Source organism: Lepisosteus platostomus, chromosome 17, assembly GCF_059453375.1.
Source record: "Lepisosteus platostomus isolate fLepPlt1 chromosome 17, fLepPlt1.hap1, whole genome shotgun sequence".
NCBI classification, from domain to species: Eukaryota; Metazoa; Chordata; class Actinopteri; order Semionotiformes; family Lepisosteidae; genus Lepisosteus; species Lepisosteus platostomus.
In genome coordinates this window covers 4948024-4975875 of record NC_142627.1, presented here as the reverse complement: position 1 = coordinate 4975875, position 27852 = coordinate 4948024, and the positions used below count along the sequence as shown (strand labels likewise).

The following is a 27852-nucleotide window of genomic DNA, read 5'->3' as shown; positions in this document are numbered from 1 at the left end:
GAATTTTTCACTCACAAATTGAACATGCTGAGTAAAAAAAATGTTGTGTTGCACATTAAGGGGGATCCCTGATTGCTCTAGACAGTCTCCTAGTTTGCCCGTGCCCACACAACATACTGTAGTGATCTCAGGATCACAGGATCTCATCCAGCTGTGTCTTGGGAGAAGCCAGGCTATCATCTTCAGAAACATGACAGAGTATCCTGTTCCCTACTCTCACAACTCTTTTTGTCATTAGACACCTCAGGATGTTGTCTGTGGAAGTGTAACATTTTTCTTGTTTGAATCGGGGCTGCAGTAGAGCAAATCTCTATCAGGTTCTTTGACTTGGCAATGAAGTACTGAACTGAACCGTAAAGAAATGTCTCCTGTTCTTGGTTTTAAATGCACTCCTACCTAGTTTCCACTTGTGTCCTGTGGTTTGTGTTTCGCTGTTCCACTGGGCTGGAGTTCATTTCAGGATTTTGAATATTTGTATTAGGTATTCTCTGTACAAGCCTAGAAATATTTAGGTCCTTTTGCCCGACAGTGCAGGACATTCCTTTGAGTTCAGGAATGTATGTGGTTACTCTATTCTGGGCTGATTCCAGAGCAACAATATCATTTTTATAACACACAGATAACAGTTGTATACAACATGCTAAATTAGGTCTTTCTGGTACATCAAGTCAAGTCAAAGTCAAGTCAAAGTTTATTTATCAAATGCACAACAATACAGCGTGCAGCAGTAGTTGCTGGCAATGAAATGTCTTTTTCTGCGAGCTCACAAAAATCACAAAAATCACAAAATTCACAAAAACACAAAAATCACAAAACTGAGGTTACATTTTTGAAATTGAATAAAACTCAATATGAGTAGAGCTGTTATGTTTCCATGGTGTGTGCAATATATACATGTAGTGCAGTTATGCTGAATACAGTGAAAACTGTGTGTCCATGTAGCCATTACAGGTGATTTGCTAAAGGAGCTGCAGATTGGCTATTTCGCAGTTTTATTGCCTGGAGGTAGAAGCTGTTCCGTAGTCTGTTGGACTTGGACCGAATGCTTTGGTACCGTTTACCAGACGGTAGGAGGGAAAACAGTTTGTGACTGGAATGACTGGGGTCCTTGAGAATGGACCTGGCCTTCTTCAGACATCTAGCTGAGTAGATCTCCTGGATGCTTGGTAGCTCACAGCCGGTGATGAGCTGCGCTGACTTCACCACCCTCTGCAATACTTTGCGATCCTGGACAGAGCAGTTCCCATACCAGGCAGTGATGCAACCAGTCAGGATGCTCTCAATGGTGCACCTGTAGAAGTTGGCCTGGATATGTGACGGCAAGCTGAACTTCTTTAGCCTGCGGAGAAAGAACAGGCGCTGCCGTGCTGTCCTGACCACGGTGTTGGTGTGGTGGGTCCAGGTTAAGTCCTCTGAAATGTTAACTCCCAGGAACTTAAAACTGCTGACCCTCTCCACTGCAGTCCAATTGATGTAAATAGGTGTGTGGTCTCCTCCCTGATGTTTCCTATAGTCCACAATCATCTCCTTTGTCTTACTGATGTTAAGAGAGAGGTTGTTCTCCTGGCACCATGCTGTCAGGGTTTCAACCTCCTCCCTGTATGCATTGTACAATTTCGACAAAAAAGACCTTGATACAAATTAATTTTGTCTTAAGGTGTGTTCTGTATCTTAGTAAGATCACTTTATTAGCCATATAAAGTTTCTTGCATTAGGAATTCATCTTTCACATACCCCAGCTTGCTCTCCATGAGACACACAGACAGGGAGAGAAGCTTGGGGTCAGAGTGCAGGGTCAGCCATTTATACGGCGCCCCTGGAGCAGCTGGGGTGAAGGGTCTTGCTCAGGGGCCCAACGGAGTAGGATTCCTCTGCCAGCCACGGGACTTGAACCAGCAACCTTCCAGCCACAGGCGCAGATCCTGAGCCACAGAGCCACCACTCCGCCCTGTACATTTGCTGCACTACGTGTCTTAACACTGAGGATATCCATAAGCATAACTGGTAATATTGAGATTTACTCTTCTGCTCTCTATGTCTGCATGACAATTGTGGAGTCCTGATGACTAGTAAAGACAGTGAAAACGTTGACTGTGTGCGCCCAGAGAAATTGAAGTATTAAAGGTGGACAGTGTCTCAGACAGTGGAAGACTGCTGCCGCCTTGTGGTCAGGCGTGAGATAGACCTGAAGACCAGCGGCATGACATCTTTATTCGTGAAAGATAAGAAGGATGAAGTCCACAGCGGCTCGTCGATTGGAGCTCAGCCCGGTTTCCAGCGAGTTAAGCGGACGAGAGAGCACGTGACTCCCCTCCGTGTAGGAATTATCCCCCAACTTATTACACAACTGGGTGAACTGGAGCAAATGGGGTACAGTATCTCACTCAAGGCACACCAGCAGCGCCTGCAGCAGGGACTCGAACCCGCAACCTGCCGCTGTTGTGTTCAAACCCAATAGTTTATACCGCTCCCTTATTCAAGATTCAAGAAGAGCGAGCAGAAAATAAAACAATCTTAATAATAAAGCTGCACGCCGCGGTGACCAGGCGTCAGGAGTGTTTTTTACATTTCACCTTTCAGCGGCATCCGGGGCTATGGCACTTTTCGACAGAGGGTAATGAGATCTTATTTGTGTGCCAGAGTAATTAAGGAAGTGGACTGTACTGTCTAGGCGGTGTCAGACATTAAGATGTCCGCGTGTGCCTCAGCAGCTGGACTGCCGCTGGTGCAGCTGCGCAGACTGTAGGGCTCGGCAGTCCGTCTGACGTACAGGAAGTGACGCGTTTTTAAAAAACCTGAAAGAGATTTAAAAAATAACAATACAAAACCAAATCAAATATACGATTAAAATTAAGAGCGCACGGCACGGCCGGGGCTGAGTTTTGCGCTGGGGCTGTGAGGAGCCCCGTGCTGTCAGACCCGACTTCCTGCGGGCTCCCGTGATGCCGCAGCCGCGGCGGCGGATTCAAACCGAGCCGGGGCTGAGGCTGAGGATGGCGGAGCAGCGGCGGCCGGGCAGCCCGGTGACGGTGTACCGGGACCCGGAGCCCCTGGACCAGAGGATGGCGGTGCTGGACATCGGTGCGGCGGTTACGTCGGAAAACACAGACGTCTCCTTGCCTGGCAAGACGGGAGCGGGCGGCCGCGGCGAGGAGGAGAAGGAGAACCGGCTTCCCGGGCCGGGCCAGGCCGCAGGTGCGCTCGGCGGTGCCGCCCCGGCCGGACAGGGGCCTCCGCTGGCCCAGACACCTCGCGTGTCCTGTATCAGGAATAGGAATCCAGCTAGATTAATAGTAATCATTTAATTGGGTTAAGAAGTTCATTTCCGAAAGAACTACATAAGCATATTAAATATTTTACTACTTTAAACATGTTTGTGGTTTGTGTGGGCATTCAGTATACAGACCTACGTTTTTTTGTACTGTAGCCTAGACGGCTGTACTTTTGAGATTAAATTTGTCATTAAAACGCTCCTGACAGTTTGGTCTAGGCGTCACTGATTGCCAGCACTAGAGAATAGGTGGGTGTTGTTGTCCAACTGTCTGATGTTTCACACGTGGGAGCTCTTTAGGATGAATAATTAACAGCTTTTCAGACCTGGGCGAGCTGAAGCCCCCAGGTGTGTATTTCCAGCACAAATCAAGTTCTGGTTGAGCTGATCTGGAATGGTCTTCCAGGTTAGTGTGGGTTACTGAGCTCCTGTGTTTTACAACAGTGTAGGACTGTCCAGTGTTGTTTTCCTCCTCTGTGCATGTGGTGTAGAAAATTAAATCCCTGACAGGAGGATTTTCCGCTGTGATTTCCTTTCAGTTTTAGTGGAAGTCGACACTGCGACTGGGGGGTCAGCCGGCTGCCCTCGGTGTGTGGACGCCCCGGCCAGAGGCTCTAGGCCTCGCGCGCAGGCGGAGGACGGCCGTGTGTGCGTGGTGTTCCGCGGTGCCGTTGCCCACACCAGCTGCTGCAGGTTTGCCTGCGAGCTGCTCAAGTTCGTGCTGTACGAGCGCCAGCAGCTGCCCGCGCCCTACGACCAGCTCCTGCTGCTGCAGGAGGCGACAGCGCCGGCGGGCCGCCAGGTGAGCTGGGCGCCCGCACTCCTGTGGGCACGGACACGCGGGCCTGGCTTGCTATCGGGACTCCGGGCGGTGCATGGAGCAAGAGTACAGGAAGCGCCGCTCAGGTCTGACCTCTGCCCTTCCTCCGCAGGGCGCCCTCCGCAGGCCCATGAAGACGGGCGGCCTGGACGGCCGGCGCTGTCAACAGACGCTGCGGGAGCTGAAGGAGGTGCTGCAGAACCTGGAGGTGCTGTTCTCCCTCACCCTGGTGCCCCGCGTGCTGCTGCTCCTGGGGGGCAACGTCATGGCGCCCAAGGAGCTGTTCGAGATCGATCTGGAGGCCCTGGTCCTGGGCGAGGAGGCTGGCAGCCTGGGCACGGCCGCATGCCTGCGTCAGCTTTTCCACACCCTCTTCGTGGCGGACGTCCTGTTCAAGCCGCAGCCCAGGAGCCTGGTGGCCACCACGGTCATGGTGCTGGGCCACCGGGACTGCGGCGTGGGCTGGTTCCGGCCCAGGCAGGACTACACGGTGCCCACCAGGGCGAAGAGGCAGGTGATCGCTCTGTCCTCCGACACGCACCCCCCCACCCCCGCCCAGGGCGAACAGCGGGACTGGGAGGATTATATCTGGTTCCAGGCGCCTGTGGTCATCAAGGGGTTTTGCAAATGAGAGACAATGGGGTGAGAGCCAGACGAGATACGCGTTACACTAAGCGATGTGGCAAAATAAAGTTGGGCATGAGTCAGCATGGGACTGTGGGGGTTATCCGCACAGGGAGAAAGCCCCCCTTTCCTGCTTTAAGAAATTTACCTCTGCGGAGCCTCCTCATGGTCAGTGCGGGAGGCCATCGGTGCTGTTTTTTTAACTTGTAAGTTGTGTGGATGTCTTTCAATTCTAATGTAAATTCGTTTAAAGTATTAAAGTTTTAAAGAATGCAGCACAGGAAGTGAGATTTTCCTTCCCTAATGATGTGGAAATTCATTGAAGGTTACAGCAGCAGCCGTCAGTTTCATTGCTGTTGGAAGCTTTTTATTGTGGAGAAGGAGTAGACCTGATGGTTTTTCCATGGGCCTTCTCTAAAGTTTAGATTAAATCTGCTGTAAAGTGCCTTTCTGAAGAGCTGCAGTGTAGTGTGTTGTCAGATTGTGTTAAACTCTTAATCTAAACATCATGTCACCTTTCACAATTAGTGCTAATTTAGAATCCCCTTCAGCAGTATCACAAGCCCATTGTGGAGAACCCAGTCTATCAGGTTTAGATGCCTCATACAATCTCATTGATCTGAACTAACAAAGCCAATTAGTGGTCAGTAAGTAACAGATCTCAAAATCAGAACATGCAGCAGTGCTCCAGGACCAGGCCAGCAGGATCCTCCTCTTAATTTTTTTCAATTTTCTCCACTTTCTTTGCGAACTCGCGGAAGTCGTCGGTAAGCAGCTCTGGCTCCTCGAAGGCGGCAAAGTGCCCCCCCCGGGGCATGTAGGAGTAGGAGACGATGTTCTTGTAGCGCCACCTTGCCCAGGACCGCGGGCAGTGCAGGAGCTCGTGGGGAAAGGCCGCCAGGCCGGTGGGAACGTACACGCCCACCCTGCCAAAACACGCAGGCCAGGGACGGTGTTAAAACAGGCCTTGATTTAGCATCAGACCCACTGCTGTCTCCCCAGCACTGCAGCTCCCTGCTAGAGCTGTTCCACACCTGTTTAACCCAGACCAGCACCGTGGCCAGGAGCCCTACTGAACACCTGGACAGAGGCGGAAGTCAGACATGACCCACTAGTCTGCCTCAACCTGCCTCAGCCTCTACCCAGTGAGGCCCTGCCGGGAGCCTGCACAGCGCCAACTGGAGAGGGAAGTAACAGCTTCCCTGCGCTGTTATGAATGTTTTGAAGTTGCATCCTCCAAGCATGATTTATCTAATTGGGAACCAAAGGGAGAGGAGGCCAGAAACTGAAAGGAGTAACCCTGTAAAGACCCCTTGTTCAGGGTGTCCAGGAAAGTGATCTCACCTGGCATCCACCCTCTTGTGAATGTTCTCCTTCAGGTTCTCTTTGTAAAACCGCATCGAAGGCACAATGGAGCCTGTGGTCCAATACAACATGACGTTCGTCAAGAGATCATCGAGGGAAAACTTCCTGGAAGAAAAGGCGGATCTCCTGTGAACAAACCACCTCGTGTCCTGCTGCTGTCCCCGCTGGGTCACACAGCTCTTGAAACTCGTTCCTAAGCAGAGGCGGGTCCCGGAGCAACTGCAGTATTTCCAGTGCTGGTTTATACCTGCTGCACACAGCACTGGTCCCCAAGGTCTTAGCTCTACCAGTTCTGTGCTCTTAGCATTTTGAAAACAAATTATTAAAATGTTCAAATATACATTAATTTCACAGTCTATGTAGAGAGAGGTCAGCATTTTATTTATTCCAGTCCCTGGAGGGGGTTTTGGGAGCAGCAAGAGGTTCTTACCTCTCCAGCCCCCCGTCCTCCAGGCCTCTGTGCTGGAAGTCTGTCCAGGTGGAGAACTTCTCCAGGATGTAGGCAGCCAGGCCCACAGGGGAGTCGTTCAGCCCACAGCCTGCAGGGGGGAGACACAGCCCCTCTGAGCTCTGGTGAGCAGCAGACCAGCTGCATTTCAGAGCCCAGTGTTCTCCCAGATCATTTTCATCCCAGTTTAACATTAACTGGGCTAATATCGGCTGACTGCTCACGTTCTTCATTTCCAGATTTTTAATTCCCCTATTTTAATTTACATTTTTATACAGCAGACGTGAGGCCTTTTCTAATTCAGTTAATCAAAGTAAGATATAAAACAGGTGTTTTGATGTAGTGAAAAGTTTTGGATTTGTCTTTTCCTGAATATGGGTTTTACCTGTTTATTCATGGTCCTACTCCTATGTGTTCTCATACAGTAGGTGCTCAGAGTTGTCTATTGTCTACAAACAAGTTTTTTTTAATAAAGTTTAAATAATCAAATTAAGCACTTGCATTTTAACCATGTGTGAAAACCCTCACAGTTCCATCCACACCATTGATCATAAAGAAGCAGTGCAATCAGAGCTATCTCCCCCTTACATATAAATTGACACAACATACTTTACAATACAGCTCTGTAGCTCATCTGCAGAAGAAACTGCAGTCAGAGGTTCACCCAGCAGTTGGGCTCCCGGTTCAAATGGCTCCAGCTGTGCGCTGCTACACTCACCTGCGCTGTCTGGCTTGGTGGCCTGGATGTGCAGGTACCCTGACTCCCTCAGGATCTCATACACGTTCCTCTCCATGTAGGGGAAGAGCCGCCTGACGTCCTCTCGGGTGAGCCCCACCAGGAATGGCAGGTAGGGCCCAACCAGCAGGGAAAGGAGCATCCCCAGCCCCCCCCGCGTCACCGAGAACATGTTGAGGTGGAGCCCCTTCACGCACCTGGGGGAACACGCAGAGCATCTCCTGACCTGATTTGCTCACCTTCCAACTTCCTGATCTCCTGACCTCCTTCTCCCCTCCCCTTCCGTCTTCCTGATCTCCTGACCTCCTCGTCCCATCACCTCCTGACTTCCTGATCTCCTGAACTCATGATCTCCTAACCTCCTCACCTTCTGACGTCCTCAGATGCTGGCTCACCAGGATGAACTCAGACTTTAACCACTGAAAAGCCTAATTTCAGAACTCAAGATGCATCTCAAAACTCAAAACCTCTTCCTTGAGACTGATTAAATCAGGGTCCTTGTCTCAGAGGGCCAGACTATCTGCAGGTTTTCTTTCTTTTAAAAATGCTGCATCAAAAGAGCTGGGAGAAGTTGTTAAAATCATCCAGATAGTCCAGCAGCAAGCTGATTTAGCACATTAGCTGCCAAATTGAAATGAAATTCTGCAGACAGCCTGGCCCTTCAACATGAGGACTGGACACCCTTGGTGCCGCCCCAGGGCTGTGTAAAGGTGGGCTCTTACTCAGGCTTCATCTGGGCCATGTTGGTGGTGATCAGGGACCCCCAGTCCCCCCCCTGCAGGTAGAAGTCAGTGAAGCCCAGCCGCTCCATGAGCTTGAGGAAGACCCGGGCTGCAGCCAGCGAGTCAAAGCCTGGAAACAGCAGTGGGGACACACTGTTAGAGACAGGAATACACAAGGCAGACATTTATATTTTTAAATTGCAGCAATATTCTGGATTCCCAAAATAAATGGATTACTCAGTTTTGGATTACTCTGCTAAAATTGACTCCGGCTTTACAAGAGCAGCTGGCCTCCGTCTCTGCACATCTCTCACCCTGCTTGTGGGGGGCTTGGGAGTAGCCATAGCCAGGGATGGACGGGCAGATGACCTCGAAGACCAGGCCGTCCCGGGGCTGTGTGAGCAGGGGCAGGACCCTGTAGAACTCGTAGAAGGAGCCTGGCCAGCCGTGGACCAGCATCAGGGGTCTGGGGGTGCAGCCCGGCGGGACTGTGGCAGGGCGCACATGGATGAAGTGCACATCCAGGCCTGAGCGGCAAAGAGACTGGCATCACGTCACCTGCTGCACAATGCCCAATACACACACCCTCCGCACACACACACACACACACACCCCACACACCCTCCGCACACACACACACCCTCCGCACACACACACACCCCACACACCCTCCGCACACACACACACCCCACACACACACCCCACACACACACACCCCACACACCCTCCGCACACACACACACCCCACACACCCTCCGCACGCACCCTCCGGACACACACACCCTCCGCACACACACACCCTCCGCACACACACACCCTCCGCACACACACACACCCCACACACCCCACCCCACACACACCCTGCAAACACACCCCGCCCCCACACACCCTCCGCACACATCCTGCACACACACAGACACCCCACACACACCCTGCAAACACACCCCGCAAGCACACCCCACCCCACACACCCTCCGCATACTCTCCACACAAACCCCACACACACACAAGATTTAATTCCCAGAACAATTTACAGGTCACGTCACCTGCTGCACAATGCCCAATACACACACCCTCCGCACACACACACACCCCACACACCCTCCGCACACACACACCCCACACACCCTCCGCACACACACACACCCCACACACCCTCCGCACACACACACCCCACACACCCTCCGCACACACACACACCCCACACACCCTCCGCACACACACACACCCCACACACCCTCCGCACACACACACACCCCACACACCCTCCGCACACACCCTCCGCACACACACCCTCCGCACACACACACACCCCACACACACACACCCCACACACACACACCCCACACACCCTCCGCACACACACACACCCCACACACCCTCCGCACACACCCTCCGCACACACACCCTCCGCACACACACACACCCCACACACCCTCCGCACACACACACACCCCACACACCCTCCGCACACACACACACCCCACACACCCTCCGCGCACACACACACCCCACACACCCTCCGCGCACACACACACCCCACACACCCTCCGCACACACACACACACACCCCACACACCCTCCGCACACACACACACCCCACACACACACCCCACACACCCTCCACACACCCCACACACCCTCCGCACACACACACCCCACACACCCTCCGCACACACACACACCCCACACACCCTCCGCACACACACACACCCCACACACCCTCCGCACACACACACACCCCACACACACACACACACCCCACACACACACACACACCCCACACACCCTCCGCACACACACACCCCACACACCCTCCGCACACACACACACCCCGCCCCCACACACCCTCCGCACACACACACACCCCACACACCCTCCGCACACACACACACCCCGCCCCCACACACCCTCCGCACACACACACACCCCACACACCCTCCGCACACACACACACCCCACACACCCTCCGCACACACCCTCCGCACACACACCCTCCGCACACACACACACCCCACACACCCTCCGCACACACACACACCCCACACACCCTCCGCACACACACACACCCCACACACCCTCCGCGCACACACACACCCCACACACCCTCCGCACACACACACACCCCACACACCCTCCGCACACACACACACCCTCCGCACGCACCCTCCGCACACACACACACCCCACACACCCTCCGCACGCACCCTCCGCACACACACACACCCCACACACCCTCCGCACACACACACACCCCACACACCCTCCGCACACACACACACCCCACACACCCCACACACCCTCCGCACACACACACACCCCACACACCCCACACACCCTCCGCACACACACACCCCACACACCCTCCGCACACACACACACCCCACACACACACCCCACACACACACCCCACACACACACACCCCACACACCCTCCGCACACACACACACCCCACACACCCTCCGCACACACACACCCCACACACCCTCCGCACGCACCCTCCGCACACACACACACCCCACACACCCTCCGCACACACACACACCCCACACACCCTCCGCACACACACACACCCCACACACCCCACACACCCTCCGCACACACACACACCCCACACACCCCACACACCCTCCGCACACACACACCCCACACACCCTCCGCACACACACACACCCCACACACACACCCCACACACACACCCCACACACACACACCCCACACACCCTCCGCACACACACACACCCCACACACCCTCCGCACACACACACCCCACACACCCTCCGCACACACACACACCCCACACACCCTCCGCACACACACACCCCACACACCCTCCGCACACACACACACCCCACACACCCTCCGCACACACACACACCCCACACACCCTCCGCACACACACACACCCCACACACCCTCCGCACACACACACCCCACACACCCTCCGCACACACACACACCCCACACACCCTCCGCACACACACACACCCCACACACCTTCCACACACACACACACCCCACACACCCTCCGCAGACACACACCCCACACACCCTCCGCGCACACACACACCCCACACACCCTCCGCGCACACACACACCCCACACACCCTCCGCACACACACACACCCCACACACCCTCCGCACGCACCCTCCACACACACACACACCCCACACACCCTCCGCACACACACACACCCCACACACCCTCCGCACACACACACACCCCACACACACACCCCACACACCCTCCACACACCCCACACACCCCACACACCCTCCGCACACACACACCCCACACACCCTCCGCACACACACACACCCCACACACCCTCCGCACACACACACACCCCACACACCCTCCGCACACACACACACCCCACACACCCTCCGCACACACCCTCCGCACACACACCCTCCGCACACACACACACCCCACACACACACACCCCACACACACACACCCCACACACCCTCCGCACACACACACACCCCACACACCCTCCGCACACACCCTCCGCACACACACCCTCCGCACACACCCTCCGCACACACACCCTCCGCACACACACACACCCCACACACCCTCCGCACGCACCCTCCGGACACACACACCCTCCGCACACACACACACCCCACACACCCTCCGCACGCACCCTCCGCACACACACCCTCCGCACACACACACCCCACACACCCTCCGCACACACACACACCCCGCCCCCACACACCCTCAGCACACACACACACCCCACACACCCTCCGCACACACACACACCCCGCCCCCACACACCCTCCGCACACACACACACCCCACACACACACACACCCCGCCCCCACACACCCTCCGCACACACACACACCCCACACACCCTCCGCACACACACACCCCACACACCCTCCGCACGCACCCTCCGCACACACACACACCCCACACACCCTCCGCACACACACACACCCCACACACCCTCCGCACACACACACACCCCACACACCCCACACACCCTCCGCACACACACACACCCCACACACCCTCCGCACACACACACACCCCACACACACACCCCACACACACACACCCCGCCCCCACACACCCTCCGCACACACACACACCCCACACACACACACACCCCGCCCCCACACACCCTCCGCACACACACACACCCCACACACCCTCCGCACACACACACACCCCACACACCCTCCGCACACACACACACCCCACACACCCTCCGCACACACACACCCCACACACCCTCCGCACACACACACACCCCACACACCCTCCGCACACACACACACCCCACACACCCTCCGCACACACACACCCCACACACCCTCCGCACACACACACACCCCACACACCCTCCGCACACACACCCCACACACCCTCCGCACACACACACCCCACACACCCTCCGCACACACACACCCCACACACCCTCCGCACACACACACACCCCACACACCCTCCGCACACACACACACCCCACACACCTTCCACACACACACACACCCCACACACCCTCCGCAGACACACACCCCACACACCCTCCGCACACACACACACCCCACACACCCTCCGCACACACACACACCCCACACACACACCCCACACACACACCCCACACACCCTCCGCACACACACACACACCCCACACACACACACCCCACACACCCTCCGCACACACACACACCCCACACACCCTCCGCACACACACACACCCCACACACCCTCCGCACACACACACACCCTCCGCACACACACACACCCCACACACCCTCCGCAGACACCCCACACACCCTCCGCACACACACACACCCCACACACACACACCCCACACACACACCCCACACACACACACACCCCACACACCCTCCGCACACACACACACCCCACACACCCCACACACCCTCCGCACACACACACACCCCACACACCCTCCGCACACACACACCCCACACACCCTCCGCACACACACACACCCCACACACACACCCCACACACACACACCCCACACACCCTCCGCACACACACACACCCCACACACCCTCCGCACACACACACCCCACACACCCTCCGCACACACACACACCCCACACACCCTCCGCACACACACACCCCACACACCCTCCGCACACACACACACCCCACACACCCTCCGCACACACACCCCACACACCCTCCGCACACACACACCCCACACACCCTCCGCACACACACACACCCCACACACACACACCCCACACACCCTCCGCACACACACACACCCCACACACCTTCCACACACACACACACCCCACACACCCTCCGCAGACACACACCCCACACACCCTCCGCACACACACACACCCCACACACCCTCCGCACACACACACACCCCACACACACACCCCACACACACACCCCACACACCCTCCGCACACACACACACACCCCACACACACACCCCACACACACACACCCCACACACCCTCCGCACACACACACACCCCACACACCCTCCGCACACACACACACCCCACACACCCTCCGCACACACACACACCCTCCGCACACCCTCCGCGCACACACACCCCACACACCCTCCGCACACACACACACCCCACACACCCTCCGCACACACACACACCCCACACACCCTCCGCACACACACACACCCCACACACCCTCCGCACACACACACACCCCACACACCCTCCGCACACACACACCCCACACACCCTCCGCACACACACACACCCCACACACCCTCCGCACACACACACACCCCACACACCCTCCGCACACACACACCCCACACACCCTCCGCACGCACCCTCCACACACACACACACCCCACACACCCTCCGCACACACACACCCCACACACCCTCCGCACACACACACCCCACACACCCTCCGCACACACACACACCCCACACACCCCGTCCCCCCACACCCTGCAAACACACCCCGCCCCCACACACCCTCCGCACACACACACACCCCACACACCCTCCGCACACACACACACCCCACACACCCTCCGCACACACACACACCCCACACACCCTCCGCACACACACACACCCCACACACCCTCCGCAGACACACACCCCACACACCCTCCGCACACACACACACCCCACACACACACCCCACACACACACCCCACACACCCTCCGCACACACACACACCCCACACACCCTCCGCACACACACACACCCCACACACCCTCCGCACACACACACACCCCACACACCCTCCGCACGCACCCTCCACACACACACACACCCCACACACCCTCCGCACACACACACACCACACACCCTCCGCACACACCCTCCGCACACACACACACCCCACACACCCTCCGCACACACACACACCCCACACACCCTCCACACACACACACACCCCACACACCCTCCGCACACACACACACCCCACACACCCTCCGCACACACACACACCCCACACACCCTCCGCACACACACACCCTCCGCACACACACCCTCCGCACACACACCCTCCGCACACACCCTCCGCACACACACACACCCCACACACCCTCCGCACACACACACACCCCACACACCCTCCGCACACACACACCCCACACACCCTCCGCACACACACACACCCCACACACCCTCCGCACACACACACACCCCACACACCCTCCGCACACACACACACCCCACACACCCTCCGCACACACACCCCACACACCCTCCGCACACACACACCCCACACACACACACCCCACACACCCTCCGCACACACACACACCCCACACACCCTCCGCACACACACACACCCCACACACCCTCCGCACACACACACACCCCACACACCCTCCGCACACACACACACCCCACACACCCTCCGCACACACACACACCCCACACACCCTCCACACACACACACCCCACACACCCTCCGCACACACCCCGTCCCCCCACACCCTCCGCACACACACACACCCCACACACACACCCCACACACACACCCCACACACACACACCCCGCACACCCTCCGCACACACACACACCCCACACACCCTCCGCACACACACACCCCACACACCCTCCGCACACACACACACCCCACACACCCTCCGCACACACACACACCCCACACACCCTCCGCACACACACACCCCACACACCCTCCGCACACACACACACCCCACACACCCTCCGCACACACACACACCCCACACACCCTCCGCACACACACACCCCACACACCCTCCGCACGCACCCTCCACACACACACACACCCCACGCACCCTCCGCACACACACACACCACACACCCTCCGCACACACACACACCACACACCCTCCGCACACACACACCCCACACACCCTCCGCACACACACACCCCACACACCCTCCGCACACACACACCCCACACACCCTCCGCACACACACACACCCCACACACCCTCCGCACACACACACCCCACACACCCTCCGCACACACACACACCCCACACACCCTCCGCACACACACACACCCCACACACCCTCCGCACACACACACACCCCACACACCCTCCGCACACACACACACCCCACACACCCTCCGCACACACACACCCCACACACCCTCCGCACACACACACACCCCACACACCCTCCGCACACACACACCCCACACACCCTCCGCACACACACACCCCACACACCCTCCGCACACACACACACCCCACACACCCTCCGCACACACACACACCCCACACACCCTCCGCACACACACACACCCCACACACCCTCCGCACACACACACCCCACACACCCTCCGCACACACACACACCCCACACACCCTCCGCACACACACACCCCACACACCCTCCGCACACACACACCCCACACACCCTCCGCACACACACACACCCCACACACCCTCCGCACACACACACACCCCACACACCCTCCGCACACACACACACCCCACACACCCTCCGCACACACACACACCCCACACACCCTCCGCACACACACACACCCCACACACCCTCCGCACACACACACCCCACACACCCTCCGCACACACACACACCCCACACACCCTCCGCACACACACACACCCCACACACCCCGTCCCCCCACACCCTGCAAACACACCCCGCCCCCACACACCCTCCGCACACACACACACCCCACACACCCTCCGCACACACACACACCCCACACACCCTCCGCACACACACACACCCCACACACCCTCCGCACACACACCCCACACACCCTCCGCACACACACACCCCACACACCCTCCGCACACACACACACCCCACACACCCTCCGCACACACACACACCCCACACACCTTCCACACACACACACACCCCACACACCCTCCGCAGACACACACCCCACACACCCTCCGCACACACACACACCCCACACACCCTCCGCACACACACACACCCCACACACACACCCCACACACCCTCCGCACACACACACACACCCCACACACACACCCCACACACACACCCCACACACACCCTCCGCACACACACACACCCCACACACCCTCCGCACACACACACACCCCACACACCCTCCGCACACACACACACCCTCCGCACACACACACACCCTCCGCACACCCTCCGCAGACACCCCACACACCCTCCGCACACACACCCTCCGCACACACACACACCCCACACACCCTCCGCACACACACACACCCCACACACCCTCCGCACACACACACACCCCACACACCCTCCGCACACACACACACCCCACACACCCTCCGCACACACACACCCCACACACCCTCCGCACACACACACACCCCACACACCCTCCGCACACACACACACCCCACACACCCTCCGCACACACACAGACCCCACACACCCTCCGCACACACACACACCCCACACACCCTCCGCACACACACACCCCACACACCCTCCGCACGCACCCTCCACACACACACACACCCCACACACCCTCCGCACACACACACCCCACACACCCTCCGCACACACACACACCCCACACACCCTCCGCACACACACACACCCCACACACCCTCCGCACACACACACACCCCACACACACACCCCACACACCCTCCGCACACACACACACCCCACACACCCTCCGCACACACACACACCCCACACACCCTCCGCACACACACACACCCCACACACCCTCCGCACACACACACACCCCACACACCCTCCGCACACACACACACCCCACACACCCTCCGCACACACACACCCCACACACCCTCCGCACGCACCCTCCACACACACACACACCCCACACACCCTCCGCACACACACACACCACACACCCTCCGCACACACCCTCCGCACACACACACACCCCACACACCCTCCGCACACACACACACCCCACACACCCTCCACACACACACACACCCCACACACCCTCCGCACGCACCCTCCACACACACACACACCCCACACACCCTCCGCACGCACCCTCCGCACACACACACACCCCACACACCCTCCGCACACACACACACACCACACACCCTCCGCACACACACACACCCCACACACCCTCCGCACGCACCCTCCACACACACACACACCCCACACACCCTCCGCACACACACACACCCCACACACCCTCCGCACACACACACACCCCACACACCCTCCGCACACACACACCCCGCACACCCTCCGCACGCACCCTCCGCACACACCCTCCGCACACACACACACCCCACACACCCTCCGCACACACACACACCCCACACACCCTCCGCACACACACACACCCCACACACCCTCCGCACACACACACCCCACACACCCTCCGCACGCACCCTCCACACACACACACACCCCACACACCCTCCGCACACACACACACCACACACCCTCCGCACACACCCTCCGCACACACACACACCCCACACACCCTCCGCACACACACACACCCCACACACCCTCCACACACACACACACCCCACACACCCTCCGCACGCACCCTCCACACACACACACACCCCACACACCCTCCGCACGCACCCTCCGCACACACACACACCCCACACACCCTCCGCACACACACACACACCACACACCCTCCGCACACACACACACCCCACACACCCTCCGCACGCACCCTCCACACACACACACACACCCCACACACCCTCCGCACACACACACACCCCACACACCCTCCGCACACACACACACCCCACACACCCTCCGCACACACACACCCCGCACACCCTCCGCACGCACCCTCCGCACACACACACACCCCACACACCCTCCGCACACACACACACACCACACACCCTCCGCACACACCCTCCGCACACACACACACCCCACACACCCTCCGCACACACACACACCCCACACACCCTCCGCACACACACACCCTCCGCACACACACCCTCCGCACACACACACACCCCACACACCCTCCGCACACACACACACCCCACACACCCTCCGCACACACACACACCCCACACACCCTCCGCACACACACACACCCCACACACCCTCCGCACACACACACCCCACACACCCTCCGCACACACACACACCCCACACACCCTCCGCACACACACACACCCCACACACCCTCCGCACACACACACCCCACACACACACACCCCACACACCCTCCGCACACACACACACCCCACACACCCTCCGCACACACACACACCCCACACACCCTCCGCACACACACACACCCCACACACCCTCCGCACACACACACACCCCACACACCCTCCGCACACACACACACCCCACACACCCTCCACACACACACACCCCACACACCCTCCGCACACACCCCGTCCCCCCACACCCTCCGCACACACACACACCCCACACACACACCCCACACACACACCCCACACACACACACCCCGCACACCCTCCGCACACACACACACCCCACACACCCTCCGCACACACACACCCCACACACCCTCCGCACACACACACACCCCACACACCCTCCGCACACACACACACCCCACACACCCTCCGCACACACACACACCCCACACACCCTCCGCACACACACACCCCACACACCCTCCGCACACACACACACCCCACACACCCTCCGCACACACACACACCCCACACACCCTCCGCACACACACACACCCCACACACCCTCCGCACACACACACCCCACACACCCTCCGCACGCACCCTCCACACACACACACACCCCACACACCCTCCGCACACACACACACCACACACCCTCCGCACACACACACACCACACACCCTCCGCACACACACACCCCACACACCCTCCGCACACACACACCCCACACACCCTCCGCACACACACACACCCCACACACCCTCCGCACACACACACCCCACACACCCTCCGCACACACACACACCCCACACACCCTCCGCACACACACACACCCCACACACCCTCCGCACACACACACACCCCACACACCCTCCGCACACACACACACCCCACACACCCTCCGCACACACACACACCCCACACACCCTCCGCACACACACACCCCACACACCCTCCGCACACACACACCCCACACACCCTCCGCACACACACACACCCCACACACCCTCCGCACACACACACACCCCACACACCCTCCGCACACACACACACCCCACACACCCTCCGCACACACACACACCCCACACACCCTCCGCACACACACACCCCACACACCCTCCGCACGCACCCTCCACACACACACACACCCCACACACCCTCCGCACACACACACCCCACACACCCTCCGCACGCACCCTCCACACACACACCCCACACACCCTCCGCACACACACACACCCCACACACCCTCCGCACGCACCCTCCACACACACACACACCCCACACACCCTCCGCACACACACACACCCCACACACCCCGTCCCCCCACACCCTGCAAACACACCCCGCCCCCACACACCCTCCGCACACACACACACCCCACACACCCTCCGCACGCACCCTCCACACACACACACACCCCACACACCCTCCGCACACACACACCCCACACACCCTCCGCACGCACCCTCCACACACACACACACCCCACACACCCTCCGCACACACACACACCCCACACACCCCGTCCCCCCACACCCTGCAAACACACCCCGCCCCCACACACCCTCCGCACACACACACACCCCACACACCCTCCGCACACACACACACCCCACACACCCTCCGCACACACACACCCCACACACCCTCCACACACACACACACCCCACACACCCTCCGCACACACACACACCCCACACACCCTCCGCACACACACACACACCACACACCCTCCGCACGCACCCTCCGCACGCACACACCCTGCAAACACACCCCGCCCCCACACACCCTCCGCACACATCCTGCACACACACAGACACCCCACACACCCTGCAAACACACCCCACAAGCACACCCCACCCCACACACACCCTACACACACCCCGCACACACACCCCACACACACCCTCCGCATACTCTCCACACAAACCCCACACACACACACACCCCACACACACACGCCCCACACACACACGCCCCACACACACCCTGCAAACACACCCCGCCCCCACACACCCTCCGCACACATCCTGCACACACACAGGCACCCCACACACACCCTGCAAACACACCCCGCAAGCACACCCCACCCCACACACCCTCCGCATACTCTCCACACAAACCCCACACACACACACAAGATTTAATTCCCAGAACAATTTACAGGTTGGTGGGAGCTCATGAAACTTCTGGTTTGGCAGTGGAGATTCTCATTGTTGTGAATTTGTTTCATGTCCTACAGTTAAAGAGACACTAATAAAACTTCATTTGCCTCAGCAGTATGGCTCACCAGAGTCTTACCTTCGATTCTGGTTTTGAAGTGGGGGTATTTGTTGAGGACTTTTATTTGCTTTTTCCAGTCAAACTGGTTCCTCCAGTAAGAAACCACCTTCTGCAGGTAAGTGAGATTGAAGCCATAATGGAAGCAGCTGTTCTCCAGGGGCACACTGAACCTCATCTGATCAATACGCCTGTGAAGATCCTGACAGAGATACCACAACCAACACATCAGGAATCAGTGGAGGCTGCATATTCTCACTCTCTCCCTCACACACCTCAAGAGGATCCATAATTGTGTTCTTCTTCTTTTACTTTTCAGTGTGGAGTTAATGAAGTCAGTGGGCATTCTCTTACCTCAAGTATTCTAGCTGAAAGCAGGACAGGGCTTATAAATTGCCTGGTGTTGATATGTTTACCACCCCTCAGCTGCATAAAAACTTTTAAAGTGTACAATTTTTCAACTCCATTCAGTTTCACATACACTTTTTTAATCCTTCACATACTATCAAGACATAAAAGTCTGGTCAGTTGAAAAATCTCCATCTGTGTACTCTGAATCTGGGCTTTTAGTCAGGCAGGACTGCAGTATAATGTCCAAAGGCACCAGACTGCAGAGACCTCAGCTTAGTTCTCCTTTACATGAATAAAAAAAACTGCTTTTATGAGTTACACCGCACATAATAAAATGTTTTTTTCATTTAACTCTTTGATTTGTAACTGAATCATTATTATCGAATTAATCATTCATTATTCTATGAATGTATCTCACTTTATTATCTTTGCAAAATCTATGCACTGTGTGTGGAAAACAATCATTAACCAACCGAACAGCATCAAGATATTCCACGTGGGTGCAGAGACCTGTTAGCAGCCTATACCTATTCTGCTGTAACAAAGAAATTCTTTATATTTTCTATTAACCAAAGCCTTTCTACAGTATTATGGCAATTGCTTCTATTTTTTTCTTCAGTCCATAAAAGTTTAAAGCACAGACTATTACAAAAGAGACCTGGAATGCGGCACCACTCTTGGGAGTGGACACACGTCCAGCAAGCCTGGTGTTACCTCGATTTCTGTGTCCGAAGTCGTAATGACGAAAGGCCGAATCTCCTGGTCCTCCACAGCCGGCCTGTCCCCAGCCCCCCACCAGCCCTCCCCCACTGGCAGGGTCCTCGCTCTCCTGCGGCAGGCCAGGTACCCCACCAGCAGCCCCCCGACACCCACCGCCGTGGACACCGCCAGGAGCCGCAGGCCAGGCGCCTCCAGGGAGCAGGCAAGAGCCTGGCTGCAGGACAGGAGGCACTGCTTTACCCAGAGGGTGGTGGGGGGGTGGAACAAGCTGCCAAGCTATGATGCTGAAGCAGATATCCTGGCTTCTCTCAAGACACAGCAAGATGTGCTTCTCCAGTCAGGACAGGAGGCACTGCTGTACACAATGGGGTGTGGGAGTGTGGAACAAGCTGCCCAGCCAGCCAGCAGATACCATGGCTTCTGTCAGGACATAGTTGAATGAGCTCCTGGGATCAATTAACTAATAATTACCAAAGGGACAAAATGTTTGTAAACTTTCTTAAAATTCTTGAAAGCTTATTTTTCTAAATTGCACTTCAGGTTGCCATTTTTGTTCTCTGAGTTACTACCATTAGAATTGTTAAGTGACTCAGACAACAGATGTATGGCCATTTGCAGTTTTACTGTGCAAATTAAGGTGATGATAATATTGATATACAGTTTAAGATGAAAAAGGGTGTAAAAATGTGTAACTGCAGTACAAATAATTAAAGAAAACAATAACCTCCTTTTGTCACCAGGACAAGTGGTTATAAGTAAACAGAAAGAAGGATAACGTTCTATTTTAATTTTAACTTTAATAAACGCTCTCTGCTGAGAGCTCACACCAGAAGAAGGCTCCACGGTGGAAACGTTGTGTTTTCTTTCTTCTTTTAAACCTATTACTTGTTCTTCTGCAGCCTACGCATGCTGATGCAGCTCCCCACCTGAACTACAACAGCCTAAACCAGCATTTCGTCTCTTCACAGCTATCTGTTCCAAGACCAGGCTTTCTAACCACCTCCTATTCCTTTACAGATGTCGTCGACATAATATCATCCCTAAAGGATTTCGCCTGAAATTTAATACCTTTTATTTTGACTCTGATACCACCCAGAGTAACACTCAGAGACTTCTAAAACAATTTTCTAGGAAACTGATGCTCTCTACCATTTTCTCCCTCAAAACAGATTATCCTTTCCAATAACAACAACAAAGAGGCTAAGGAATTTCTACGGCAGACAGCTCCGCATCATCTTCCCAGCTAACACCTGAAGAAGGCTCCGCACTGACCTTTCTTCTTTTTTTTTCAGCATGGAATAAGCCTGTTACTTGTTCCTTTGCATCCTCGTATAACGTTCAACAAAAATATATTTGAATGTGATACTAAAATCCATCCATCCACCCAGAGCCGGGTTTTGGTGTTCATAGGCCCTAGGTACTTTCACTCCGAAATGTGCAAGAAGAGGGGTAAACTATTTAAACCGATTTCGATTTTTAAGAACTTTATTTTCTTTTTCACAAAAAAATACAGGGCATCACATATTAGAATTGATTGATGGAGGGGAGCCGAGCTACCAATCAATTCGAGACTTTTAGTTTCTAGAACAGCCGCTAGAGAGCGTATGATTATTGATTTAGAGCACCTAGAGTCGATCGCAAGCATGTTGTTTCAGCTCGTTTTTTGTCAGTCACTAATGTTTCCCTCCTTCGTAGGCCCTAGGCCCTGTGCCTAGAGTGCCCAATGGGATATCCAGCTCGGCATCCACCCATTTTCTAACCGCTTCTTCTAACTCAAGAGTCGCGGAGGAGCTGGAGCTTATCCCGGCAAGCAATGGGCGCAGGGCAGGTACAGCTACAATCGGCGTTTCTTGTGTCGGCGCTGCCGCCCATTTAGAACAAGTAACCGTTCATTTTATACAAATATACTGCACGAACTGTGATATCTACATGACACAATGACTTCTAACAAGGGCGTTTTCGACAAGTTGTGGAAAAGGATTAGTTAATCGTTTCAAAATTAGGAAAACTTTCAGAATAATGAAGGGGAATCTTATTTTAATTCCGTCTTGACCCTACATCGACAGATTTTTAAAGCTACATTGCTGTAATTGAACTAAACAAATATGGTAGAAAAAAAGCGTATAAAATACAATTTGAATATTTTACACACAAATATACAGTGACTTCGGTGCAATTTGTACACTTTTTGTTTTTACTCACTAGGCGGCTTCCAGAGATTGCATATCAGGATCCGTAGAGTACAAGACGAAGCACACCTGAAGGACTCGGATTGTAAACCTGAGTCAACACTCTGCAGCGCACTGGGTAGTTTGTGTCGACGCTTTAAAACACACGACCTTAGTTCAGAAGTTCAGAAGTTGGAGGCTCGTCACTGCCACCGTGTGGAGAAGTAAGAGTGCAACTATTTTGCTGTTAACGTACTGATCTCAGTGTTGAGTTAACCTGTCGACTCAATTTTTTTAATAATGTAATGAGGACTTTAAGAGACAATAAGAATAAAACCACTCAAATGAACTTCATCCATAAAACACTTTATTGACGCATCAGCAGATGAATGGGAGGAATCCTGCAAGATCTAGCAGCTTTTGAAGACAGCGGATTGTTTCAATTGAAATTTGTTTTCCCCAATAAAATCTCATTTTGAATATTCAGTGAAAGAAAATGTAAAGTCTAGCTGCATTCCCCACTATAGACTTTGAAAAGGAAACAACATCAGTGGCATCTGTAAGGTCATACAGCCATTATAGGTGGTAAGAAAACTGCTCGCTACCTGTGTCAAGCACAGATCAAACACTTCAGTGCGTTCTTCTGCATGCCCACTCCGTGTCTTGTGCAGGATTATAAAGGCCAGATTTAAAACGGGACGAGTCCTGGGCTCCACCCTTCCAAACCGTCTGCTGAAGTTCAGTCTATTCCTGGCACTGGTCTTCCAGGAGGTGGCTGGGGACGCTGGAGTTCGGCACGGCCAACACAACAAACCTACACACCACGGTCTGAAAGGGAACAGAGAGGAACCTCGGATGTCAGGTTCTCCCCAGTAGAAGGAGAAAGCAGCAGCAGCAGTAGTAGTATCGCTGGAGTTGCATCTCTTCTACCTTGACTGAAAGGGATAAACATCGAGACACTTTGAATCAGGCCTTCGAAGGCAGAGGTTTGGAATAGCTTTACTCCAGACACAAAGCTTTAGCTTGGTTTCACCCTTCCTGTGAAAACCACCCAGCGTCCTCAGTGCTCAGATAACACCCTGAGCAAGGCCATTGGCATCGACAGGCTCTCCTAACGCACCACCGCAAATCCTGTTCAGGTGTTACTATCAGACAGGAATAAGAGCCTGTAAATCCTGAATACATACTGAAGGAAGAGATGGATAGAGAACTTTATTAAGTGAGATAGGTTCTACTTTACTTGAAACTGAATTTTCAATGCATTGTATCTTTAATTGGGAAAAATAGCCATAGTGGGCACGCTCTATGTTTATCTTCAGTCGATAGCAAGAGAACTGTTGACTCAATACATAGTCTGGTAGCTTCTGGATTCCGGGTAACTGAACACAACTGTGGCTGCGACTGTATGAGACGTCATCGTACCTTGGCGTCTGCTCCGCTCTGCAGGGCGCAGCCCGATGGGTTCAAACCCTGCTCGTTCCTGCACACGGTCCTGCCCACTTCTGCTGTCAGGAAGTACTCCACTCGAGATGGGGGAAACATCTGCACCAAGAACACAGGCGTCTGCTTTAAACCTGCAGCCACACAGGCGTGTAGTCTGAATGAGATCCTATTGTAACACAGTAATGCCAGTAATCTTGATCACTGGGAGCAGGGGGTTCATTCAAAGTGAAAGTGACAGTGTAGAATTTAACACCCTTGACATCTCTCTGTAATATTCCTCAACATCAGCACACATTCCTTACAGACTCCTGGAACCACACCATGGGGCTCCTTCAGGAATTCTGCTGTAAGGACAGGAAAGGGACACTTGTGGATTTTCGGGAGTCGGTAAGGATCTGGGCCTTTTTGTCAAATCTACTGTGATTTGTTTGCTTGCAGAAGCTGATCTGTTTTCTAGCAGGTCGAGAGTGCATGACGGCTTGTTTTCTGCGCTATCAGGAGGAAATCAGGCCTTACCCAGAGGACTGCAGGCCAACTGAGAACAGAACACTTTACCTCAAAGCTGGCCGACTCGATCCTGATGATTCGGAAGGCGTACTCGTTCTTGGAGAGCTCGTTGTGAACCTGCATTGCGAAGTCCGCCGCATGGCGCGCCCCTGGGTCACTGGTGCTGATGGGCTCCGGCGCGGCGCTCACCGAGAGGGTCGCCACGACGATGGGGAGCAGGAAGCGCAGAAGTCCGCTCATCGTTCCACTGAGGCTGCAGGAACAAGGTGCAGGTCTGCGCAGAGGTCCGCAGTATTTAAGGATGTCTTATCACAGAACAAACTCTTCAGATTCTAATCAAGAGATAGGTAAACATGATCTCAGCACTTTCTAACAATAGGGTGCCACAAAAGCCACTTAATGGAAATTAAAAACACATTACCAGCAAATATTATCATCGATTTTTGGAACACATTTCTCTACCATTTTGCAATACTTTATTTGCAGATTGTATCAGACAAGGGGCTTGAAATGGCTTCAATTTGTTTTGTGATGAAATTAACAAATATTACCTCATAATGCAAATACTTGCAACCTTTTGAAGCATGCTACAGAGGGGAATAGAGAGGAAAGAAGAAAAAGACTATTCACATCTTCTAATGCAGTCGAAAAAAACTCTTTATGTACTTTGCTGTCGCTTGTATAGAGTAAAGCACAGCTCCCCACAGTATGGTCCTTCAGACCAGTAAGAGCTACTGTCTAAACACTGCCTGGCTACGTTTCGTCTCGAAAAGGAGTCAGTACTGTCTTTTTTGCACTCTGATATTTTATATCACCACATTACTGTATCTTATTAAAATCTCTGTCCTCCAGACTGACCACAGTGTGACAGGTTCTCTTTACAATAGCCAGCTGAGGATTAGACTTTGTCCTCTCCATTCAGCACATTACACAGGAGGTCTGGCAGAAGGAGAAAAAACAAGCACATGTAAAAGGAACACATACTGGTTATCTAAGAAGAGTATTTACGTACATCTTCATTTTCTTTATCTGGGATATTATCTATGGGAGTCTGATTCTTTGATGTTGCTTATTTGTTGCCTTTATTATGATTTTCTTTTCACTAATAATAATGATTCCATTCAAAATATGTTTCTGAAAAGATTTCTTTAACCTAATATTCCAAGATCGTGAGTCAAGAGTATCTGAGGTACAATCCTTCAGGGTTCAGTCTGTTGCCCTCAGTCACTTTCTGATTGATTACTAGACTGATCAATGTTCTGATTCGGCACACGGCAGCTGGAATTGAGTGTGGGTGGCAGGTCCCTGCAGCTTTCCTAGCCCCAGACTGGAAACCCCAGTGACCAGTAGTTAGGAAACGAGGAGGAAATTAGACAAGATAAGAAAACAGGCAGCAGAAAATCCCTTTTAAAAACACTGCTCCAACCCCGGAACAGCACTGATTGCTGTACTGCTCAGGGACTGCATCCTGGAAAGCCATGCAAATGTGAAGAAAATAGTTAAGCCCCCTTACCAGCCATCCTGATGCTTAAAAAACATGGATTCCTGTTAAGTTGACATCTGTAGTGTACATCTATGTCAGCACTGCTGCCAGCTGCTGCACTTCCTGCTAGCAGCACATCCTGCTTCCTGGTCACCTGACACTCCTCTTTCCACACAGGGCCCTTCCCTGAGATGGCCTGCAAAGTTCCTGCTAGGAAATAGGCAGGAATTCAGGCCAGAGCCCTCACTACCTCTGAGACGCTGGATGTTACAAAAAATGTCCTGCAGTTATTTCAGCATGGAACTTAAAACATGA

General features: G+C 55.0%; 3 protein-coding genes and 1 long non-coding RNA gene across 6 annotated transcripts; 2 read left to right on the top strand and 2 right to left on the bottom strand.

Moving 5' to 3' along the window:
• Positions 1-2272: 2272 nt before the first annotated feature.
• On the top strand, positions 2273-4990 carry mad2l1bp (MAD2L1 binding protein). Its single transcript, XM_088610524.1, has 3 exons — positions 2273-3195; positions 3811-4073; positions 4204-4990. The coding sequence occupies exons 1-3, from the start codon at positions 2943-2945 to the stop codon at positions 4720-4722; spliced, it is 1035 nt and encodes a 344-aa protein (XP_088466650.1). The 5' UTR covers positions 2273-2942; the 3' UTR covers positions 4723-4990.
• Positions 4991-5060: 70 nt separating this feature from the next.
• ephx5 (epoxide hydrolase 5) lies at positions 5061-24278 on the bottom strand. Of its 2 annotated transcripts, XM_088610521.1 has the most exons (9): positions 24139-24278; positions 21931-22150; positions 20887-21067; positions 8301-8513; positions 7987-8116; positions 7247-7461; positions 6511-6619; positions 6060-6185; positions 5061-5641 (listed from the first exon to the last, which is right to left on the bottom strand). In XM_088610521.1, exons 1-9 carry the CDS (start codon positions 24159-24161, stop codon positions 5431-5433), a joined length of 1428 nt encoding a protein of 475 aa, XP_088466647.1. In that variant the 5' UTR covers positions 24162-24278; the 3' UTR covers positions 5061-5430. The 2 variants fall into 2 exon arrangements, with proteins under 2 accessions (XP_088466647.1, XP_088466648.1); XM_088610522.1 differs by lacking the exon at positions 21931-22150 and having other exon boundaries at positions 24139-24272.
• Positions 23750-27181, top strand: LOC148645942 (uncharacterized). The gene is made up of 3 exons (XR_015927993.1): positions 23750-23764; positions 24142-25934; positions 26046-27181. It is a non-coding gene; the product is annotated as an uncharacterized LOC148645942 (long non-coding RNA).
• LOC148645943 (cystatin-POGU1-like) lies at positions 24450-26294 on the bottom strand. Of its 2 annotated transcripts, none has more exons than XM_088610527.1 (3): positions 26103-26294; positions 25527-25646; positions 24450-24932 (listed from the first exon to the last, which is right to left on the bottom strand). In XM_088610527.1, exons 1-3 carry the CDS (start codon positions 26292-26294, stop codon positions 24849-24851), a joined length of 396 nt encoding a protein of 131 aa, XP_088466653.1. In that variant the 3' UTR covers positions 24450-24848. The 2 variants fall into 2 exon arrangements, with proteins under 2 accessions (XP_088466653.1, XP_088466654.1); XM_088610528.1 differs by having other exon boundaries at positions 24800-25013; positions 25507-25646.
• Positions 27182-27852: the final 671 nt, after the last annotated feature.

Coding starts and splice junctions, on each gene's coding strand:
- ephx5 (XM_088610521.1), bottom strand. CDS start 24,161: ATGCAATCTCTGGAAGCCGCCTA. Junction 8,514..20,886: donor CTTCAAAACCAGAATCGAAG/GTAAGACTCTGG, acceptor TTTGCCGCTCAG/GCCTGGATGTGCACTTCATC. Junction 8,117..8,300: donor CCAAGCCCCCCACAAGCAGG/GTGAGAGATGTG, acceptor TGCTGTTTCCAG/GCTTTGACTCGCTGGCTGCA.
- mad2l1bp (XM_088610524.1), top strand. CDS start 2,943: ATGCCGCAGCCGCGGCGGCGGATTCAAACCGAGCCGGGGCTGAGGCTG. Junction 3,196..3,810: donor CGGGCCGGGCCAGGCCGCAG/GTGCGCTCGGCG, acceptor ATTTCCTTTCAG/TTTTAGTGGAAGTCGACACT. Junction 4,074..4,203: donor CAGCGCCGGCGGGCCGCCAG/GTGAGCTGGGCG, acceptor CTTCCTCCGCAG/GGCGCCCTCCGCAGGCCCAT.
- LOC148645943 (XM_088610527.1), bottom strand. CDS start 26,294: ATGAGCGGACTTCTGCGCTTCCTGCTCCCCATCGTCGTGGCGACCCTC. Junction 25,647..26,102: donor TCGAGTCGGCCAGCTTTGAG/GTAAAGTGTTCT, acceptor TTCTTGGTGCAG/ATGTTTCCCCCATCTCGAGT. Junction 24,933..25,526: donor AGAGCGGAGCAGACGCCAAG/GTACGATGACGT, acceptor GTTCCCTTTCAG/ACCGTGGTGTGTAGGTTTGT.